At 49.2% G+C, this 22,218-nt stretch overlaps 2 protein-coding genes across 2 annotated transcripts; one reads left to right on the top strand and one right to left on the bottom strand.

Moving 5' to 3' along the window:
- Positions 1-2,348: 2,348 nt before the first annotated feature.
- LOC108510709 (putative disease resistance protein RGA3) lies at positions 2,349-6,127 on the bottom strand. The gene is made up of 3 exons (XM_089927418.1): positions 5,112-6,127; positions 4,711-5,040; positions 2,349-4,371 (listed from the first exon to the last, which is right to left on the bottom strand). The coding sequence occupies exons 1-3, from the start codon at positions 6,125-6,127 to the stop codon at positions 2,349-2,351; spliced, it is 3,369 nt and encodes a 1,122-aa protein (XP_089783544.1).
- Positions 6,128-19,992: 13,865 nt separating this feature from the next.
- Positions 19,993-21,951, top strand: LOC103718199 (expansin-A23-like). The gene is made up of 2 exons (XM_039121886.3): positions 19,993-20,399; positions 21,110-21,951. The coding sequence occupies exons 1-2, from the start codon at positions 20,270-20,272 to the stop codon at positions 21,727-21,729; spliced, it is 750 nt and encodes a 249-aa protein (XP_038977814.3). The 5' UTR covers positions 19,993-20,269; the 3' UTR covers positions 21,730-21,951.
- The last annotated feature ends 267 nt before the right edge of the window (positions 21,952-22,218 follow it).

The raw sequence follows: 22,218 nt of genomic DNA, 5'->3' as shown, positions 1-22,218 counted from the left end.
CTACATCAAAAGTTAAATCATGTATCAAAATTTCAGGAGTCCATAACTTTCCTCTACAATTTCTAATGGAGATGCTCCTATTTTTAGAAATTAGATAACTATTCAAGATTTATGATGCTGCATCTACCCTAAAGAGTTTGATGCACACAGCATTTTGGGTCATACGGTAATATTTCGATCAACAATGGGCCAGCAAAAATAAATGTTTCCTTTTTTTGAGAAAGGCTTTGATCACACGTCACTCATAATCAGGGAAAAACTAGATGAAATAGAGAAGTTAAGGACTATCGTCAGGATAATTTTAACTTTGTCATAATTATTTCCACTATACACGGCTATTTGGAAGAGTTGTAACTTCTTCCAACTAGAAGAGGAATCCGACGTAAATTTTATAAGAACAAATCTCACTAGTATAAATAGAGCAAATTATAATATATATTTTTATTTGATTAATAAAAGAAAAGGTGAACTAGAGCCATACTTTAGCAATTTTTTATTTTTCCCTACTCATCTGAAAGTTATGAGCTAAGCAGGTCGGAGAAAAAACTTTTTATTCTTCCAGACCAGATAAATTAAATCATCTTATCCATAGAACTTATGGAAACAGATAATTACAGCCAATGAGTTGAGTAGACAGAAATTTTAATAAGTTATAAGAGGGATGGATTCATAATTAACCTTATCAGATTATTTGTAGGAGTAGGACTAATAAATATCTTTCGATATTGTGCAACCAAACAGCTGCAATTTCATATACAATTTTCAATTACAGACCGTTAAACAGAAGCAAGTTTTGCAATTGCAATTTCAAATGCAGCATTTTCAATTGCAACTTGTATTTGAATTGCATGCAATTGAATTAAGGCAAACAAATGGCCCCTAAGTACCGAAATCAACAAAAAATGGGAATTACGAATAATTTGAAACCAAAAGGACTTAAGATATTACCTTCAGAAACAAAAACATAGCTTTGGAGGTTGTATTTTACATGAGCTTGCCAGGGCTAAAGTTTAGTACACATTGCTGCTGCTTCACCTGAAACACTGTTATACATTTATGTAATATATGCCTAAGAACAAATGTCCATCATCCATGAGACTGTTCAATTCAAAAACCAACAAACTGGTCCGAGGAATTGCTTCAGAAACAACCTCACTTTGTACTTTAATGTCAATAAAATGGCGAACTCACAGTAGAGAGACATGATTATTGAATGATTTCTTCTACGTGCTTCAGAATTAAAATTTGTTGATCCACCGCATTCTGCATATTAAAAACAACATGTGAAATTTATCAAATTGATTTTTGCTAGTGCAAATGAAAATGAAATTCTGAGATTCTGCAATAAAAGTTTGATTCAGATGCCAAGCGCTCGCAAAAGCTGTACTGGATTGAGACATCTTTATACCTCATGCATAAGAAACATCTCAAACGACTCCTAGCTGCAATGATATCGAGCCCCAGAGTGTATGTCAGAACATTGATTTAATAAATAAGAAAGAAAAAACTCATAAAACTATCTAGATCACGCCATAAGACCTTGTTTTTGAAGTAAAAAATAAATATGCAACATATTTCTGCTTCATCGGACAGCGCACTTCAAGAACAACTTGTGAGATTTACTTCCAAGTCTATAATATAGCAGAGTAATTTTCCTGAGTTCACTGGTACTTTAAGCAGTCCATAATATAATAGAGTGACTTTCCTGGGTTCACTGATACTTCAAGCGCTAAAAGAAAGCTTCATCTAAGCAACATGATTTGAGAAATTAAATTTTAATAAAGAGATGGCGAGAATTAGCATTGTTTGTATGATTAAGATCAATTTATAGGCAGTGACAGATCTAGGAGTTGAAAATATATGCAATGAAACATTTTGCACCTTTATTCTCAAAGAAACACCAGAAAAGTACAAGGGCAACAAATCATCATTAGAACTAGCAAGAAAAGTTTGCAATGACATGTAACAACACACTTTTTCCTTTTGCCAGAAACAAGTTTTAAATGCACTCAGTTAGTTCTTCAATCAAACATCAGAAACAAATGAAATATCTAGCTTCCGGAGTAAACTAACCATGCTTTGCAATATTCAGGTATTTGAATTTTAACAACTAGTGCTTCTAATAAATCTAGTATTCTTAATCTCCACAACTTCAAGTTTCTTTCATTTATTCTTTTTGCATAAACTCCTGCTTGAAACTTAAGGTAACAATTTGTCAGCAGGGAAGAAACCGAGATGGTTGGATTCATAAGTATCTCGAGGAACATGCGGGTCAAAAAGATGGAGGTGCAGGAAGGGCACAGATTGGTCTTACCAAGAGAGAGGATACGGTAACAATTTGCTAGTTGTTATGTTCTTTGTTTCTTTGACTGAATGATCGCCTGATGGATGTTGGCAATCCTATTCCAATTTTGGCCTATCTTCTTGTGGAACCTGTCCTCCAACTCTGAATCACAGTCAGTGATGAATTGGGCAGTTCTGGCAGTGACTGGAATAGAGGGGAACGCTACCTCCTGGAGGGAGCTGAGTTCTTTAGAGCTCCCAGAGAGGAACCTCAGAGAGAGTGCCTTGTTCAACTGGATCACTTGGTCGGGACTGCGGACTTGTAATGGCCACTCCTCAGGCAAGGATGGGAGCCCAGAGCGATCCCACAAGTGCACAACTTGAACGGATGTAAGGCTTTTTAATGGCTCCAAGTGCAGCAATGAGGGGTCATCAATCTGGAGTATGTCGAGCAGCAATGCAGAGCCATCAGCTGCCCCTTCGTCGGGATCACTGGTTACTGGAGGCGTAGCTGCTGCTGCTGCTGCTTCCACAAGCTTGGGGCATCCTCTGATCTCCAAGCGTTTGAGTGAGATGAGTGCATGCAAACCTCCCAATGATGTTAGCTCTGTGCAACGAACAATAGACAAGTTGTGAAGTACCTTGAGCCTTCTGAACACCTCTGCTGAGGGGAAGGCTGTGATGCTTGTGCATTCCCACAAGTGCATCACGGAGAGAGATGCAAGGTGCTGCATCGCACCAGGAAGTGATGTGTCCATCTCACCACAATCCATCATAGAAATTGTCCGGACCGACGAGGGAAGAAAGAAGTCATCATGAGGCGCATTGTGTCTCTGCAAGCGCGGGCATTTCCGTATCTGGAGGCTTCTTAGCGAGATGAGTTTTTGGAATCCTTCCACCGGCAGATGCACCAGCGCTTTACATTGCTGGATGAACAACTCCTCGACAGCCATAAAATGATCAGTGTGTTGTAGCAAGCCTCCATCTAGAGACGTTAGCTTGCGGCAAGACTGAATCTTCAAGAGACGAAGATTTGATGGCGACGAGCTCTCGCAATCGTTATTTTGACATTGCCATAGTCTTGGAAGAGTAGTCAACCCCACATCATATATTTCCAGTCGTTCCAAATTATGAGGTAGTGGGGGCAACGCCATCAACCTAGAGCAGTGCTCGATCTTGAGGATCTTGAGGCAAGGAAACCATTGACCATCCTCTACGCCAGACCACCTCGCCAGCATCTGTATGTTCCTAAACTTCAGAACCTCCAACCTTCCAAAAGAAGTGACCATATTACGCCTAGGGAATGGATGACCAACTTGTCTCAATGCCCTCATATTTTCAAGAGACAGAAACTTGAGGAAAGGCAGCTCCTCAAGGGGTGGGAGGAGTTCCAACTCTTCGCAATTGCTCAAAGTAATGGATTCTAGCATGGCGAGATATCGAGTTTCCAACCAACATGGAGGACAAGCACCACTGTAGCCAATAATTTTCAGATCTGCAAGGCAAAAATGGGGTCGGAGGCCATCAATTACATTTGCTGCCACCTCAGAAGTGCTACTCGAATTTGTATCCCATTGCAGCACTAGTTTGCGGAGATGCTCTTTATTATGCAACTCAGCCTCCCTAGCATCTTCGCAGCTTCTCACATTCTCAAGATTCTTGATGTGTAGCTCGCCACGGAGCTCCCTCAAGTGCTTTAACTCACCTATCTTGCAGCCATTCCCCTCCCTGACATGGAATTTGTCCAACTCCTGGAGGGAAGTAAGTTTTCCAATCTTAGCTATTGTGGGAATTGCTACCGACGGTAGGATCAGATGTCGCAAGTTAATCAGGCTTTTCATGCCTTCACCTATTCTTTTTGTAGAAGGATCCAAGCATAGAACAATCATGGTCTGCAGGTGATAGAGCTTGTACACTGATTTAGTCAATGGAGTTGTATCAACAATCTTGTCAAGATGCAAGTATCGGAGGTGTTTTAGATCACCAATTGCATTCAGAGACCTGTGCTTGCAAGTGGCAGATGACTCTAATTTCAGAACCCTCAAGTTTTTGAATCCTTTGAGCACCTTATTAACCATAACATCCCATCTGCGATCATGACCATGAATCCATAGGACAAGAGTGTGCAAGTTTTTTAACCGAGGCACCTTGCTGAGCACAAGTGGATCATCAACCATGATAGATAAGTGACGAAGGGTGGTTGGGATATCTCTTGGGTTGGGCTTGCTGGAGTCAACTCCCAAGCATTCATCCTTGGAGACAGAGCATACCATTTTATGTAGTAGATCATGGATGACATAATATGTGGTATTCGTACCAACCCAGTGGAGAGCCCAATCGAAGAAAGATTTCCGTAATAGACTATCGAAGGACTCACACCCTATATCTTCTGAGCTTCTCTTCTTATCCTCAGACTGCTGGATTTACCCTGCGGCCATCCACATACGGACCAACTCATCCCTTTCAAACAGATAGTCTTGGGGAAATATACTACAGTATCTAAAACAACGCTGTAGCTGTGGTGAAAACTGAATGTAACTAAATCTCAGTACTGGCTGGATGTCCTCATTCTGTATTGAATTAAAAACGCCATTTTCCAAGACCTCTTTCCAAAACTCAAAGTTCAAGTTAGAATTCAACATTCCTCCCACAACTTTTGCCCCCAAAGGAGACCCCCATAGCTTCTTCGCTATTTGGTCGCCAATCCGTTGAAGTTTTCCATGATCATCAGGGTTCACACCAGCAAATGCATGCCTCCTGAAAAGTAAGAGATAAGCATTCCATTCTATGCCTCACAACTTCACTGGTTCCTCAGTTCCATCCATTACTTTACAATCATTTCTGCAACTAAATTCATTCTAGTTGTTAACAAGATCTTGCTTCCCTGCTTCCCCTTTTTCAAAGGAGCCACCAGATCCTCCCATTTCTTCTGATCATCATCATTCCACACGTCATCCAAGACTAACAGAAACTTACTGGACTCTAGCTTCTCTGTAAGAATCTCTTGAAGTGTACTCAGTTCTTCAGCTTGAGGGTTTGTTCTGGTTGCAGCCCGAACGATCTTTTTCATTATGCCAGCCGCATCAAAATTATTGGAAACACAGACCCACATGCTGAGGTCAAAACTCCCTTTGCCTTCCCTGTAGACATGTTGTGCTAGAGTAGTCTTTCCCATCCCAGCCGCACCAACTATTGGGAGAACTGTGACATTCTTAACATTGGACCCATGCTCACAGCTTTCAGGCATCTTCAACCACCCAACTATCTTTGCCATCTCTTTTTCTCGCCCAAACACCTTGTCTTCAGTCACCAAGCAGCCACTCTCGGGAGGTACAATCTGCTGCCTCCTTGCTCCATGTTCGTTTGACAGATCATGAAGTTTAAGGAAATCTCCAGCAGAATCAGCAACATGATCTAGATTTTTGACAGCTCTGTTCAACTTCTTCTTTAGATGCCTACCTTGTTTAAAGGCAAAAGCGGTACACCTGATAATTTTCTTAGTGCGATCAGAGGCAGTGGGACGCACCTTTTCTCCTCGACTCTTCACTTTTTCTTTGAGCTTGTAGTATTCCAACTCATCCAGCACGTCACTGGCCTCGTCCACAGCATTTTTCAGCTGCCACAGCCACGCTTCCTCTGCCGGGTTACGGCCATTGATGACCTGCAACTTCTCGACCCTCTCCACCACTGCTTGGATCCGTTGAAGGGCGGCACGTAGCTTCTTCAATTGTTTCTTCATGCTCAGCCACACGGGCCGCTCCTTTATGTAGGAGATGGCCAAGCCAAGCAGCTGACTTATTGCAGCAGATGCAAACCACCCTGCGATTACCAGTTCTGGCCCCATGGTGAAGAAACCACTGCTCCTCCCTCAGAGCTTCTTTCTTTCTCTTGGATTGCAAATAGAGAAGAAAGCATGGATTTGCTCTAGTTTCCACATAAAATGGACCACCGGCTCAATTGACTCGAAGTAAACTGATAACGACGAGCACCACCTAACCACAGTCTAGATTTTTTATACGGGAAATTACTCCCTATTGACCCAAAAAAAAATTTCCGGTCCACCGCTACATGGTTCTTTAATTCTCGGTCGCTAAGTTACTGTTTCCTTTAAAATATAGTACCCAAAGTGCCCCCAAGTTACGTAAGTACCCCTATGTTACCGGAAGCGGAAAAAAAAATATCCCGCGTTCTGTTTTCTAACCGGAAGACACTTTATTTTTCTCTACCAAAGATGCTCCCAAGTAAACTTTCCACTTGCATTCCTTGAGCATAGATGTCCCTGGTGATTCCACGGAAGATGTTTACCGAAGAACAGGGACTATTCGTTATAAACGGGTCTAACTTTGGACGGCGAAGCAACTTCCCCTAATTTATATCAAGGAAAGAAGACATTGACATTGCGACGTCTGTTGTGCAATAATTGCTAGTTCTTTATTTATAATTACAAATTGCACTGCCCAACCCGAGTTCTTGGTCAGACGTTATGTCTTAGAATATAATGGTGGCAGAGAAATTCCACATGCAAGCCGTGAAGGTTGTTCCTACGATGGTAAGCCACAAGGTTATCGTGCATGTGCTCAACCACCCCAACATTATTCTCAAGCACACTATTAATTAAATTCTGGGAAAGAAGAGTTCAACAACAAGCAAGGATTTGTTTATCGTTTCTACATGCGCTTTCCGATCCTTTTATTTCGAGCACATTGGATCTACAAGCAAGCAAGCAAGAACTCAATAAGAAAAAAAAATGCAGTTGACCCTCTTGTTCTCGTAGACGAGAGGAAGACAGTTTCCTCTAAACCTATTAAATATTGATTGCGTAATTTTTATTATGATTCATGTTGGGGAAAAAATAAGTTGCCCCGAAATACATGAGCGCATGGCCATCACGTGCCTGAAGGCGTCCGACCTGAGGGCGTCCGACCTGAGGGCGCTCGACTTGAGGACGTCCGACCTGAGGACGCCCGATCTGAGGGCGTCCGACTCGAAGGCGAGCGGCCGGGCCCGACGTCCGACCAGGCGCTCGACTCTGAGACGCCCCATCCAAGCACTCGACCTCGGCCTGATCTCCCTCGGAAGCTCGACTTCGGAAGCCCGACCTTACCGTCCACCTACTGCAGTCACATCCTTCTGCAGTTCGACCAGGGACCATGCCCTGCTACCACCATCGACAATTAATGCGCATGGCCTCTGCTGATCTCCGGTTCACTCAACAATTAATACCATCTACGGATCTCAAGCCCTTCACGGCAAACAGCTGACTCACTCGGCTACGTCCGATCAGCCACGACGACTCACTGGCTCCGGCCCGATCTCCTACGGCAACGCAATAATTCACACGATCGTGCATTAATTCGGACAACGTGCTCAATCATGGCGGTAACCCGTTCGCCCCGTCACATTGCAGGTACACCTGTATCCCTCTATAAAAGGAAAACCCCTCCTCCTTAGAGGGGGTTGGATTCTGAAACTCAGAAAACATATCTCCTCCCTCCCTCTACACATTAGCCCCTCTGACTTAAGCATCGGAGGGCCGGCGCCGGAAACCCCGGCCACCGGCTTATTGCAAGTCTCTCGGTGGACGCCGCTCGCCGACGGATCGCCACCTACCATTCCAGCACCGGAGCTCCTCCTTCTCAGCCGACGGTCGCACCCGGGTCTAATTTCCAGCAACAGTTGGCGCTAGAGGAAAGGCCCGAGTCGTGGCCATGAAGTTGAGAAGTAAAGGAGCCTCCAATACTTTCCGGCGTCTTCCACCAAGTCCTGGACACTCTGTCCAGAACTCGCCACCTCCGCCTGACCCAGTTTCCCAAGTCCAGCCGGAACAGTTCAACATCCTGGTGCAGCAGGTCCAGGCTTTGGCCGCCGCCGTCCAGGGACTGCAACGTGGGGAAGCCCCACCTATGCCGCCTCCGCAGGCCCAGGTCCAGCCAGCGCTTCCTCCAAATGGACCGGTGCCCCAGGGCCAAAACCTCCACGGCTCCTCGAGGGCCAACAATGAAGAACGATCCTGTCACCAAGACTCAGCCCGGGCGTCTCCCCGGAGAGAATTGCCAGGGATGAGCATAGACAGAAGGCCGCAGGATTCGGAAGCTGAGTCAGCCCCGGACTGTCACGAGCCAGAGCAGACTATCGTGGCAATCCCCCAGGCTGGGGAGCTCGATAGAAAGGTCGAGAACCTTGAGCGCCAGATTGAGGCGCTTCATAGCAGGAGGGCAAGGCGCGAGGGTGACTTTGAGTTCACCACCAAGTCTCCCTTTTCCCGCCAGATCGAGGACGAGCCGGTCCCACCGAGGTTCAAAATGCCCTAAGTGGAGCCTTACAACGGGACTACCGACCCCCTCGACCATTTGGAAAATTACCGAGCCCTCATAGCATTGCAAGGATCCTCGGAGGCTGTGCTCTGCAAGGCCTTCCCAGCGACTCTTCGGGGAACAGCTCGGCTTTGGTTCTCTGGACTAAAGCCGAGCTCGGTATCCTCTTTTGAGCAGCTCGGCAGGCAGTTCGCCACCAACTTCGCTGCCGGCCGGCGCCAACGGCGAACATCGGATTCCCTCCTGGACGTCAAGCAGAAGGAAGGAGAATTCCCTCAGAGAATACCTCGACTGCTTTACCACTGCAACCTGAGAGGTCCGCGAGCTTGACCAGTCAATAGCCATGTCGGCATTAAAGACTGGGGCTCGTTCCTACAGATTCCTCTTCTCTATTGAGAAGAGCTTCCCCGCCGACTTCACCGAAATGCTGGCCCGAGCTCGGAAGTATGCAAAGGTCGAGGAGGCTATCGCCTCCAGGCGGGGCGCGACCGAGCAGGCTTCAAAGAAGCAGAAGAAGCACCGCGAAGAGCGCGACCGTCAGAGAAGCCGATCTCCCCGCCGAGATAAGAATCTTCCCCGGCTAAGGAGTCCGCCTCGACAGCGGAGACAGCCTCGACCAAGGTCCCCACTTCGACCGAGATCTCCGCCGCGACCACGAATGCCCTCGGGGAGATACGAGAACTACACTCCTATCAATGCACCCCGGGCCGAGATCCTGATGGAGATAGAAGGTCGGGACTTCTTCCGACCTCCACCCCCGATGCGGGATATAGGAGCCCAGCGCAATCCTAGGAAGTATTGTCGTTATCACCGGGACCACGGCCACAACACGGAGGATTGCTTCCAGCTCCGAGATGAGATCGAGGCGCTTATCCACCGTGGGGTACTCAACCGGTTCGTGCGGAACCGGCGTGAGGAAAGGAGGCCAGTGGAAAATGCCGCACTGTCCGAAAATCCAAATGACAACGGGCCTATCGCCGGCACCATCAACACCATTGGAGGAGGAAGCTCGGCTGAAGAACCAATCGAAGGAAGGACCCTCATAAGCGCCCGCGCACTTCCGAAGCCATCTCATTCTCGGACGAGGACTTAGAAGGAGTTGAAACTCCTCGTGATGACGCTGTGGTCATCTCCATGATTGTAAATAAGTTTGATATAAAGCGCGTCCTAGTTAATAATGGAAGCTCGGCAAATATTTTGTACTACCATGCCTACCAAAAAATAGGGTTAATGGAAAGCCAGCTTCGAAGAATGAATGCCCCGCTGGTCGGATTCACCGGAGACTCGGTCCCGGTGGAGGGCGAGATTAGCTTTCTTGTCACAGTCGGGCTCGCCCCCCGAGAAAGTACAGTGAAGACGGACTTTCTTGTGGTCCGTTTGCCTTCGGCCTACAACGCCATCCTTGGATGACCAGGGTTAAATGCCCTCCGACCAAGGAGTAGGCGAAGTTCGCGGGGACCAGTCAATAGCTAAGCAGTGCTATATGGCAACTCACCAAGCAAAGGAACCAGCTAAGGCACCAAGCCGAGAAGAGCTACCGGCCAAGTTGCCAACTCAAATGCCCGATCAGATGCTGCCCATTGAAACCTTGGAAGTGCGGGACGACCCCCGAAAAGGACGGGTAGAACCTGGTGAGCTTCTTACCCAGATTTCTTTACAAGAAAATTGCCTAGAGCTAACCGTGCATGTCGGCTCCGGCCTGAGCCTCCTTGAAAGAAACTGCCTGATCGAGTTCCTTCGGTCCAATATGGACATCTTTGCCTGGTCGCCCGCCGACATGCCGAGGATAGACCCTGAGGTCATGCTTCACCGACTCCAGGTGAAACCGACCTGCAGACCTGTGCGGCAGAAGAAACGGGCTCCGCCCCGGAACGACAACGAGCAGCGACCGAGTAAGTGGACAAACTTCTCGAGGCCGGCTTCATCCGGGAGGTCTCCTATCCAGACTGGCTCACCAACGTGGTCCTCGTTAAGAAAGCCAACGGGAAGTAGCGCATGTGCGTGGACTACACCGACTTGAACAGAGCCTGCCCAAAGGACAGTTTTTCACTCCCCAGCATCGACCAGCTCATAGACTCCACCTCGGGACACCAGTTGCTGACATTCATGGATGCCTTCTCGGGATACAATCAAATCTGAATGGCGCCAGAAGACGAGGAGAAGACGGCTTTCATCACCGACAGGGGCACCTACTGCTACAAAGTGATGCCTTTCGGGTTGAAAAATACCGGAGCAACATACCAGAGGCTGGTCAGCCAGGTTTTCAAAAACCAAATAGGCCGAAACATGGAGGTCTATGTGGATGACATGCTGGTGAAGAGCCGAACAGCAGAGGACCATGTGGCTGACCTCAATGAGACATTCTCCGAACTCAGGAAGTATCGGATGAAGCTCAATCCTGCCAAGTGCGCATTCGGAGTCACCTCGGGCAAATTTCTTGGGTTCGTGGTAACCCAACGGGGAATCGAAGCAAACCCTGAGAAGATCCTAGCACTATAGGAGATGGTGCCGCCAAAGACGGTCAAGGAAGTACAGCGACTCACCGGGAGGGTCGCGGCTCTGGGGAGGTTTGTCTCCAGGTCAGCCGAGCGGTGCCTCCCATTCTTCAAAATTCTCAAGCGACCGAAAGACTTCTTATGGTCGGAAGAGTGTCAGCAGGCTTTTGAAGAGCTTAGGCACCTTCTTGCTTCCCCTCCACTACTCACGAAGCCCCAGTAGGGTGAGCTCCTCTATCTGTACCTGGCTGTCTCCTCGGTTGCAGTAAGCTCGGTCCTTGTCCAAGAAGAGAACAAACTTCAAAGACCAGTATATTATGCCAGCCGGGTCCTGAGGGATGCCGAGACCCGATATTCCAAGTTGGAGAAAACAATCTTCGCCCTGGTCATCTCAGCTCGGAGGCTCCGGCCCTACTTCCAGGCCCACACTGTGGCCATACTGACCGACCAGCCTGTGAAGCAGATCCTGCAACAGTCGGATCATGCCGGTAGGATTGCCAAGTGGGCAGTCGAGCTCGGGGAGTTCGACCTCGAATACCGTCCGAGGCCGGCAATCAAAGCCCAAGCACTCGCCGATTTCATCGTAGAGTGCACTTTGCTGGACGATCCCGAACTCCCACTCATGCCAACGGAGGGGACCCCGAAGCAGCCATGGGTCCTATATGTGGACGGCTCCTCGACCTCGGGGGGTAGCGGAGCAGGTCTCATCCTTACAAGCCCAGATGGGGTGGTTGCAGAGCAGGCCTTACGCCTCGAGTTTCCAGCCTCGAATAACGAGGTAGAGTATGAGGCGCTCATCGCCGGACTCAAACTGGCGAAGGAGCTGAAAGTGGAGGACCTAAAGGTTTTCAGTGACTCCCAGTTGGTCGTGAGCCAGATTTTGGGAGACTTTGAAGCCAGAGAGCTATCGATGCAGAACTATCTCCAAAAGGTGCGGAACTTCATATCTACCCTGGGCTCCTTCAGCATCCAACATATTCCCAGAATGGAGAACCTAAGGGCGGACCAATTGTCGAAGCTGGCGACTTCCCGCATGAGCGAGCTCCCGAAGACGACGGTACTCGAATACCTCCAAACGCCCAGCACCGAAGAGCCCGAGCCAACCCTTTGCATCGAGGCTGAGCCGAGCTGGATGGATGAACTCATCAACTATCTGCAGGATAGAACCCTCCCTGACGATGAGCTCGAGGTTCGCCGAATTAAGCATCAAGCCCCTCGGTGCATACTATATGAAGGCAAGCTCTACCGCCGGTCGTTCACCTCTCCCCTCCTTAGATGTCTCCGCCCATCAGAGGCAGATTACGCTATGTGAGAGGTTCATGAAAGGATCTGCGAGAACCATTTGGAAGGCCGGGCACTGGCCCACAAAATCCTGCGCCAGGGATATTACTGGCCCACACTTCAGAAGGATGCAACAGACTTCGTCCGAAGGTGCGACCGGTGTCAGCGGAATGCCAATATCCAACACCGACCTTCAGCTCTGCTGACCTCGATCGTTGCCCCCTGGCCCTTCACCCAATGGGGGTTTGATATCCTGGGGCCATTCCCCCTGGCCTCCGGACAGAGGAAATTCCTGGTGGTCTCCATTGACTATTTTACCAAATGGGTCGAAGCCGAGCCGGTGGCCCGAATTACCGAGCAGAAGATGCGGGATCTTGTCTGGAAGTCGATAATCTGCAGATTCGGACTCCCCCGCATCCTCATATCTGACAACGGCCGTCAGTTTGACAATGCCCGTTTCAGAGAATTCTGCTCCGAGCTCGGCATCGACCACCGTTTCACCTCGGTTGCCCATCCACAGACAAACGGAGAAACCGAGGTGACGAATCGCACCATTCTACAGGGGCTCAAGGCTAGACTCGACCGATCCAAAGGGTAATGGGTTGAGGATTTATACAATGTTCTCTGGGCTTACAGAACTATGTTCCGACTTTCCACTGGCGAGACCCCCTTCAATCTGGCGTATGGAACAGAAGCTGTCATCCCCTTGGAGATCGGACTCCCCTCGCCAAGGGTAGAGCACCATGATGCAAACTCCAACTCCTCTCAGCTCAAGAACAATTTGGACCTCGTTGAAGAGACAAGGGAGGCAGCCCGAGTTCGCATGGTGAGATATCAACGAAAAACGGCACAATACTACAACTCCAGAGTAAAAGCCAAGCTTTTCAAGGTAGGTGATCTCGTCCTCAGGAGAGCAGAAACTTCTCAGCCCACCGAGCAGGGCAAGCTTGCCCCGAACTGGGAAGGACCCTACCGGATCGCGCGAGTCCAGCGGCCTGGAGCATACAAATTGGAGTCTCTCGAAGGAACTCCCATTCTACGAAGCTGGAACTTCGAAAATCTTCGGATGTACTACCAATAGAGCCCCATGAGGTCCTTGGCGATGAGGAACACAATTCTCATCCCTTCTCATGTTAATTCATCTACAGTTCTCCTTTAATTATTCCGTGCTCCTTCTAACAGTGGAACACTTGTGATCCTCGGATGCACCAGCCAAGTCTGGAACACCTCGCCACGTCGACGTCGAGCTCGGTCTCGATCTTCCTCAAAGACCTCGACTAAGGTCGGGATGCCCCGTGTGTCGACAGTACGTTCCCAAATCCCTCGACCTCGGGAAGCGTCACCAGGTCGATAGCGAGCCCAAGCTCCCTCGACCTCGTGCTCGGTTCCTCGAGTAAGGTCGGGATGCCTCGTGTCTCGACAGTGCGTTCCCAAACCCCTCGACCTCGAAAAGCGTCACCAGGTCGACAGCGAGCCCCTCCCTCGACCTCGTGCTCGGTTCCTCGACTAAGGTCGGGATGCCCTGTGTGTCGACAGTGCGTTCCCAAACCCCTCGACCTCGGAAAGCGTCACCAGGTCGACAGCGAGCCCAAGCTCCCTCGACCTCGTGCTCGGTTCCTCGACTAAGGTCGGGATGCCACGTGTGTCGACAGTGCGTTCCCAAACCCCTCGACCTTGGAAAGCGTCACCAGGTCGACAGCGAGCCCAAGCTCCCTCGACCTCGTGCTCGGTTCCTTGACTAAGGTCGGGATGCCCTGTGTGTCGACAGTGCGTTCCCAAACTCCTCGACCTCAGGAAGCGTCACCAGGTCGACAGCGAGCCCAAGCTCCCTCGACCTCGTGCTCGGTTCCTCGACTAATGTCAGGATGCCCCGTGTGTCGACAGTGCGTTCCTAAACCCTTCGACCTCGGAAAGCGTCACCAGGTCGACAGCGAGCCCAAGCTCCCTCGACCTCGTGCTCGATTCCTCGACTAAGGTCGAGATGCCCCGTGTATCGACAGTGCGTTCCCAAACCCCTCGACCTTGGGAAGCGTCACCAGGTCGATAGCGAGCCCAAGCTCCCTCGACTTCGTGTTCGATTCTCCGACTAAGTTCGGGATGCCCCACTGAGTCGACAGTGAGCCCAAGCTCCCTCGGCCTCAGGAAGATATACGGGGTAGGACCTACGCGGCCCCCCGTGGCGCCCGACAACGACAACGGGGTAGTACCTACGCGGACCCCCGAGGTCTTCAACAACGGGGTAGTACCTACGCGGACCCTCGACGTCTTCAACAACAGGGTAGTACCTTCTCGAACCCCCTGGCTTGCAGGCGTGCCTGAAGTAGACAACACCTCGTAGGAAACGCAACATTCTCCCCTGCTCGGCCGGTGCAAGCTATGCTGTTGCGCGAGACCCCGACCAAAGCGCCATCCTTACGACAGATAACACCACCTACGGAAGCTGACTACAGGCCGAGGAACGCCCCTAAAGGCCAACCACAGGATGGAGTCGCTTACCTCAACCTGAGATGATCGACTCCGATGGTGCAAGAGGTATGATCCTACCCAGCACCTATGTCATTACATCTGCTTATTTGTACTACAAAATGATCGGCGAAACCTCGACCAAGTTCGAGACCAAAAAGCACGAAAGCTCCAACAATGGCCTGACCTCAATCTGTGATCTCTTCGGGGTCAGACCTTAAAGCTTTGACAAGCTTGTCCTAGGAGCCGAGCCCAAGGACTTGGCCAAGTTCTTCAGAAAGAAAACCTAAACGCCTAATAGAACTCCTTCGGAGCCCGAGCTCAATGCTTCGGCGACCTGGAAGCCGAGCCCAAGGGCTTACCAAAACTCTCCCGGAAGACAAACTTAGGGGCCTAGTGAGACCTCTTCAAAATCCGAGCTCAAAGACTTAGCGAATTTTTCTAAAGTCTGAGCCCGGAGCTTAAATGCAATCCCTATTAGAGCTAAGCTTAACAACTTAGCAAACGTGATCGGAACCTAAGTCTATGAACTTAGTTGAGCTCAAAAACTTAGAGGGATTCGCTGGAGAGAATTCAGTTCGAACGACTAAGGTGAAAGCCTACTTACTGCGCAAAAGAGAGAGAGAAAGGCAAACATAAATTTGCAAAAAGAAGACCTTTCATTAATGAAAGCCCGAAGGCTAAGTACAAAATCAAGGTTCGGCCGTACAATAGTTTCAATGGCCGACCTCATTTACAAAAAGAAAGAAAAAAAAGACTAAGTCCTAGGAAGTAGTCGCAGCCTCAGCGCCAGCCCCGAGGTCGTCCACCACGACCGCTTCGGAATTCTCGGCTGGGGCCTCCCCGGGTTCTCCCGCCTGCCCGGCCGCGGTTGCAGAAGTCTCGGCCGGAATGTCGCCAGCGGCCTCAAGGGTGGCGTAAGGCACTCCCTCAGGAGCCTCCTCGGCGGATGCGTCCCGAGTAGCCTCCTCGGCTGCCTCGACTTCAGTGCCAGCCGGGCCTTCGGGCCCGCCCTCGTCCTCGTCGATCCCCCCTCCGGGCTGGAGCATACTGAGATTGAAATTGGGGCAGAGCCACTTGAACTGCCTTCGAAAGTCTTCGAAGCCGCGGATAAGTCCATCCACGGCTTCTTCTTCCAGCAGCTCGCGGAACTCTTCTGACTCCCGGAAGAGTTGCACCGCATGTTGAGCTTGCTCCGAGGCCCTCTTCTCCCGAGCCTCGAGCTGCTCAACCTTCAATCGGGCGCCCCTCGCCTCGTGCTCGAGGACGGTGATTGCGGAACGAGCTTCGGCCAGACGAGCCTTGGCAGTGCGCACCTCCGACCTAGCCAGGGCATGTGCGCCCTTCTCCCCCTCGAGCTCCGCAGTCAAAGCCCGGAGCTCATCCTCGGCGGCCTCCACCCTCGCGAGAAGCTCTCTCCGCGCGAACTCGACCTCGCCGAGTCTGCTCTCGGCCTCCTCCTGCCCCTGCAGACATCTACAGGCCCGGTCCCGGTAGTCTGCCGCCACGGAGACCATCATGTCGATCTCGTGAAGATGCTGCAAACAAAACAAACGGAAGAGTAAGCCAAGGCCAAAAATCGAATACAAGAGCTAGGGCCGAAAGCGAACTTACCCGAATGGCGGAGCAGTGGGTCCTGTCCATGAGACTGTCGAAGTCCGCGAACTGGAACTCGGCCTGATCGGCCGGAAGCAGAGCGACCCGAAAGATTTGGTGCGCTACTCGGGCATCATGGAGGGCCGAGTCACCCTCAAAAACTGTCCATTCAGGGCAGTAGCCCCTCCGCTCTTGCCGGGCCTCGCCCCCAGAAGGACTCGAGAGACTGAGCCTCGCTGGGCTCGGCGATGACGACTTCGGGACCCCTTGGCTGCTCCTCGGCTCGGGGACCGAGCGTCGCAACTGGACGGGCTGCCGACCAGGATGCTGTGAAATCAGAGCTGGACAAGCGGGGGCCGTAGAAGTCCCCGCAGAGCTTGAGCACCCACGGTCGATGCTCGGGGCCTCCTTCCGAGCAGGCCTCGAGGACCCGGCCTGCGAAGCACCCGCCTCGGCGGCTGCGCCCGCCGAAGATTTTGCCCTCTTCCTAGGCTCGGGTGGGACCCGCCAGCTTCAGCTGCCCTCTTCCTGAACTGGGCGTAAAGGGTCACGTTGCTGGTCACCATCTTGGGAACATCTGAAAAGACAAAAAAGAAAAGCCCAGAGGTCAGAAAAGAAGAGATGAGAGAAGAGGAGAAGGAATAAGACGAACGAGGCAAAAAACGACAACCACCCTTACCCTGGGGGCGCGCCGAGCTCAAGCCGACATTGACCAAAGCATCCTCGCTCACGAGGTCATTCAAAAGAATATTTTCCTCGAGACCGCAAAGAGCGTCGAGGATCCTCTGCTCGGCCTCGGAAATTTTGGGGAGCTTGTTGGCGGTCTTGAGCCGGGCCTGCCCCCACCTGGGGTCGAACCCCCACGCAAGCTCGGAGGATAAAAAGAAAAACTTCTCCTTCCACCCATGAATGGATGTAGGAGCGCCTCGGAAGAGCGACCGACCGCCCCGAAGGGCAAGGTAAAGCCACTCTCCATCTTCCGGATTGGACTTCAGCAAGAAGCAATGCCGGATGACGTTGACCGAGGTTGGGATCCCGTGCAGAAGGCAAAGGGATAAAAAACCTACAATAGTGCTCCACGCGTTCCGAACGAGCTGCGCTGGGACAAGCTGATAGGTCACCAGGAGCTCGTTCAAAAACCCGTGGAGGGAGAACCGCAGGCCGGCCCAGAGTGTCTCCATGTACACTCCGATCTGACCTGTGGGAGGCCTCGTCACCCGATCCTCCGGCCCCGCAAGTTCAAGACGGAACCCACACTCAGGGAAGAACCACTCGTCGGTCATTTCCAACTCTTCCCTACTCAGAGTGGATCCGACTTCGTCCAGACCACGACCCATCCTAGAGAAAAGACGAAAGAGAAGAAGGAAAAAAAAAAGAAAGCAAAAAACCTCCGAGCAAACGAGGGGGGAGGCACCTACTGAAACTTCTGCCAGAAATGTCAATGATTCGAAGGAGGAAAATCGGGACGATCGCCGGAAAATGCCTCAGAATGTCACCGAAAAAAGCCGGAGAGCAGGAAGATAGGGAGAGAAGGAGCAACAATAACGGCGGCCAAATAGAAGCCCTCAGGGCCAAGTTAAGGGTTTATATAGACCTCTCCAACGGCCCGGATCGGCGAGATAGGATCCCGCCTCCCGTCCAGATCGTGCCACATGTCGGCCCTGGGGACCGAAACGGCATATCCAATTTAGATCGACGCTTTGAATACCGAATCAAGGCGGCGTCCCATCAGATCGTGGAGCCCCATCATAAGCCCACGATGCGAGGTCGCTTCGAAAGGCGAAAAGGCGTCGTCCCGTCTTCTCTCATTAAGAATGCCTCAAAGCATGCGGAGCGCCGGAATAATTCAAAACTTTCTGGCCCACACTGATACGGTAAAGACAGCTACTTTCCGCATCCGAGCTCGCAAGCAGCTCGAACCCGAAAGTCGGAGGGTAGTGTTGGGGGAAAAACAAGTTGTTCCGAAATACATGGGCGCATGGCCATCATGTGCCTGAAGGCGCCCGACCTGAGGGCGCCCGACCCGAGGGCGTCCGACTCAAAGGCGAGCGGCCGGGCCCGACGTCCGACCAGGCACTCGACTCCGAGACGCCCCATCCAAGCACTCGACCTCGGCCTGATCTTCCTCGGAAGCTCGACTTCGGAAGCCCGATCTTACCGTCCACCTACTGCGGTCACATCCTTCTGCAGTTCGACCAGAGACCATGCCCTGCTACCACCGTCGACAATTAATGCGCATGGCCTCTGCTGATCTCCGGTTCACTCAACCATTAATGCACATGGCCTCTGCTGATCTCCGGTTCACTCAACCATCAATGCGCATGGTCTCTGATAATCTCTGGTTCACTCAACAATTAATACCATCTACGGATCTCAAGCCCTTCATGGCAAATAACTGATTCACTCGGCTACGTCCGATCAGCCACGACGACTCACTGGCTCCGGCCTGATCTCCTACGGCAACGCAATAATTCACACGATCGTGCATTAATTCGGACAACGTGCTCAATCATGGCGGTAACCCGTTCGCCCCGCCACATTATAGGTACATCTGTATCCCTCTATAAAAGAAAAACCCCTCCTCCTTAGAGGGGGTTGGACTCTAAAACTCAGAAAACATATCTCCTCCCTCCCTCTACACATTAGTCCCCTCTGACTTAAGCATCGGAGGGCCGGCGTCGGAAACCCCGGCCACCGGCTTGTTGCAGGTCTTCCGGTGGACGCCGCTCGCCGACAGATCGCCACCTGCCATTCCAGCACCGGAGCTCCTCCTTCTCAGCCGACGGTCGCCTCCGGGTCCAATTTCCAGCAACAATTCCAAAATAAGTTGCATATGAAACTTTGCAACTATTTGAAATTTGATTGATCGTTGGAATTCTGCTAGTAATTCAATGATTGAATCATCCAAATGGAATAAAGTATGTAAAATTGAATTTGTTGCACTCTCCTCTGTAAAATTTTAAGCGATAGTATAAAAAAAACGATGATTTATATATGTATATATATATATATATATATGTGTGTATCATCGATTCTTAGTTTGACTACGTGTGGATCCGGACATGATTACGTGATATTTAGTGGTGGCAAATAGAAAATTAATTAGATTATATTTGCTTCAAAAAAAAAAAAATAGTGTTTGAAGTAGTAAAATTAGATTTTTAATAATTTACATCTTGTTTATTTTTCTGCAGATATGAAAAGTTTCAAATTTCAATTTAGTATCAAGATGTTCCAAGGTGGTAGGAGACTAAAAAAATCTGGCCTGTATTTCTTCCAACAATTAATGTGCTGATAATAAAAATGCATGATTGGAAAGTTTAGTGGAAGGAAAAAAAATATTATATTATAAAAAATTCTATGCATGGTTAGTTTTAGTTTTTTAGCGATGCACAAAAAATTTCCACTCAAAAAAAAATTCAGGTACATGCATAAAGTAAAAATAGATAATTATTAAATGCATTCCATTTATAACATACATTTGTATCTAATCCAAGATATGCTGCTAATTAATGCGGGAGATTCAAAATTAAACACCGCCATTCAATGTAGCAAATCATTCCTCCTAATTTATTTTCCACACAAATAGCAAGTTATTATTTTAATATACTGCTTTATTTTAGCAAATTAAACACTGCATCCCAATTTAATCTATCAAAACTTTGCTCTTAATTAATTATCTGCACAAATAGTATTTAAATTATTTTTTATGTAGTGCAAGCCTGATTTCTCCCCCTCTGCCACCAGCCCTAGCCTATATATACCGACCTTCGAAGCTAGAGCCCCACCACCACCACCACACACACACACACGCACAGAGAGAGAGAGAGAGAGAGGATGGGTTTGGCTATTGCTTGCGTTGCATGCATGGCTATATTACTGATGGCCTCCGGGGTGGCCGCCCACAAGGGATGGCATAAAGCTTTTGCGACGTTTTATGGCGACATGAGCGGCAAAGAAACCATGCGTGCGTTATAGTCTTCATTCAATATATATTGCTCATGCATTCTAGCTGTATATAAAATCTTGGACCAATAACCACCGTTTTGCTCCAAAAAAGATCAATATATTTGCAATCACGAGCCAATATTTGATTTTTTGTATTTGATCCGAGGAAGGGAGATAAAGTTATTGCTATAGTCATTATTTTCATAATAGACATTATTTTTACCATATATATATACTTTTTAAATAGCATATCTATGGGGGAGTTGAGCATGGTTGAGTTCATTTTTTGCGTGTACATGATTGACTGATCTAAGGGTTTTCTGGTCCGTGTTTCATTTTTACTAGATGTAACCTACTTTGACTCAGCAGTGCTACAAGACCATGCATGGGTTTTTTTTTTATTCGATCACCATTGCTTCAGCAGTCTTGTCTTCATAATTTTTTAATTTTGAGTATCGGAGCATATACATGTATATCAGCATTTTTTCTGCGCACATAGAAGATAAATATCAGCATTATTTATTGTCGGATTTCACTGCATCACCAAATACCTTTTTGTTACTCTATTCTTCGTGTGATTGATCTGGAGCAACTGAATACTTCTAAGTTCTCCTTGTTTCTGCTTTCTCTTCAAATTTGACTTTGTAATTCATCTCAATTGAATAAATTTTGGGTGGCCAAGCTTTTTATTCCTCTTCTTTACCATCATCCCTCACTCATGACCAACAGAGGGAGCATGCGGCTACGGCGACCTCTTCAAGCAAGGCTATGGCCTCAAGACGGCGGCACTGAGCACGGCCCTCTTCAACAATGGCCTCACATGCGGTGCATGCTTCCAGCTCCAGTGCGTCAACGATCCCCGGTGGTGCGCGCCGGGGACCATCACCATCACCGCCACCAACTTCTGCCCCCCGAATGCTGCCAAGCCGGGCAACAATGGCGGTTGGTGCAATCCTCCTCGCAAGCACTTCGATCTCTCGATGCCGATGTTCACAAAGATCACCAAGGACTACCACGCCGGGATCGTCCCGGTGCGGTTCCGAAGGGTCCCATGCATCAAGAAAGGTGGCGTAAGGTTCGAGATCAAGGGCAACCCAGACTGGATCTTGGTGTTGATGTATAACGTGGGAGGGGCCGGGGACGTGAAAGCCATGCAGGTGAAGGGGTCGAGAACCGGGTGGATAACCATGACCAGGAACTGGGGCCAAAACTGGCAGACTCGACGGCACTTGCTCGGGCAAAGCCTGTCATTTCGAGTGACAACAAGCGATGGAAAGATGGTGCAGTCCGATGACGTGGCTCCTGCGAACTGGAAATTTGGCCAGGTATTTGAGGGGAAGCAATTCTAGATTAGTCATAAGGAAAATTGACGTACATTTATAGGATTATTGTTCTTTCCTTTTGGATTTGGAGCAACAAAAGAGTGTATCGCATTATTCTGCTATAGGGTAAGCCTTTTATAGATATAGTCTAAGCCTTGTGGAATGATTTGTCTTGCAATAAAATGATCTTTCTCATTAAAAGGAACTTAAGTAGGTTATAGGAAGAATTGCTAGAAAGCTAGCTAATATCAGTCGTAGAATCTAAGAGGTGTTTAGTGAAAAAAGAAGAAGAAAAAAAAACTTGTGATCATATAATGAGATTGTCCGGACTCCTGAACTACACAAGAAACTGGATCGATCTTTCTTGTTCAGAGAAAAGAAACTCATCCATGATGCAACTCACCTGTCCTTCTGGGACCCCATCTCCAAAATAAAAGCTATATACGCATCGGTTGGGTAATGTATGTCAATTCATGAATGCAGAATTAAGAAGAGAAGCCCTAACATTCATCTAAC

Source organism: Phoenix dactylifera, chromosome 15 (assembly GCF_051530095.1).
Source record: "Phoenix dactylifera cultivar Ajwa chromosome 15, Ajwa_hap1_PhDact_Kaust_v1.1, whole genome shotgun sequence".
Classification (NCBI taxonomy): Eukaryota; Viridiplantae; Streptophyta; class Magnoliopsida; order Arecales; family Arecaceae; genus Phoenix; species Phoenix dactylifera.
This window is presented reverse-complemented; position numbering and strand designations above follow the sequence as displayed.

Excerpts from the sequence above, each read along its gene's own strand:
- LOC108510709 (XM_089927418.1), bottom strand. The coding sequence starts at position 6,127 with ATGGGGCCAGAACTGGTAATCGCAGGGTGGTTTGCATCTGCTGCAATA. Across the intron at positions 5,041-5,111 it reads GTTGCAGAAATGATTGTAAA|GAGGCATGCATTTGCTGGTG; the intron begins GTAATGGATGGA and ends CTTACTTTTCAG. Across the intron at positions 4,372-4,710 it reads CGTATGTGGATGGCCGCAGG|ATGGGATGTTATGGTTAATA; the intron begins GTAAATCCAGCA and ends TCATGATCGCAG.
- LOC103718199 (XM_039121886.3), top strand. The coding sequence starts at position 20,270 with ATGGGTTTGGCTATTGCTTGCGTTGCATGCATGGCTATATTACTGATG. Across the intron at positions 20,400-21,109 it reads GAGCGGCAAAGAAACCATGC|AGGGAGCATGCGGCTACGGC; the intron begins GTGCGTTATAGT and ends CATGACCAACAG.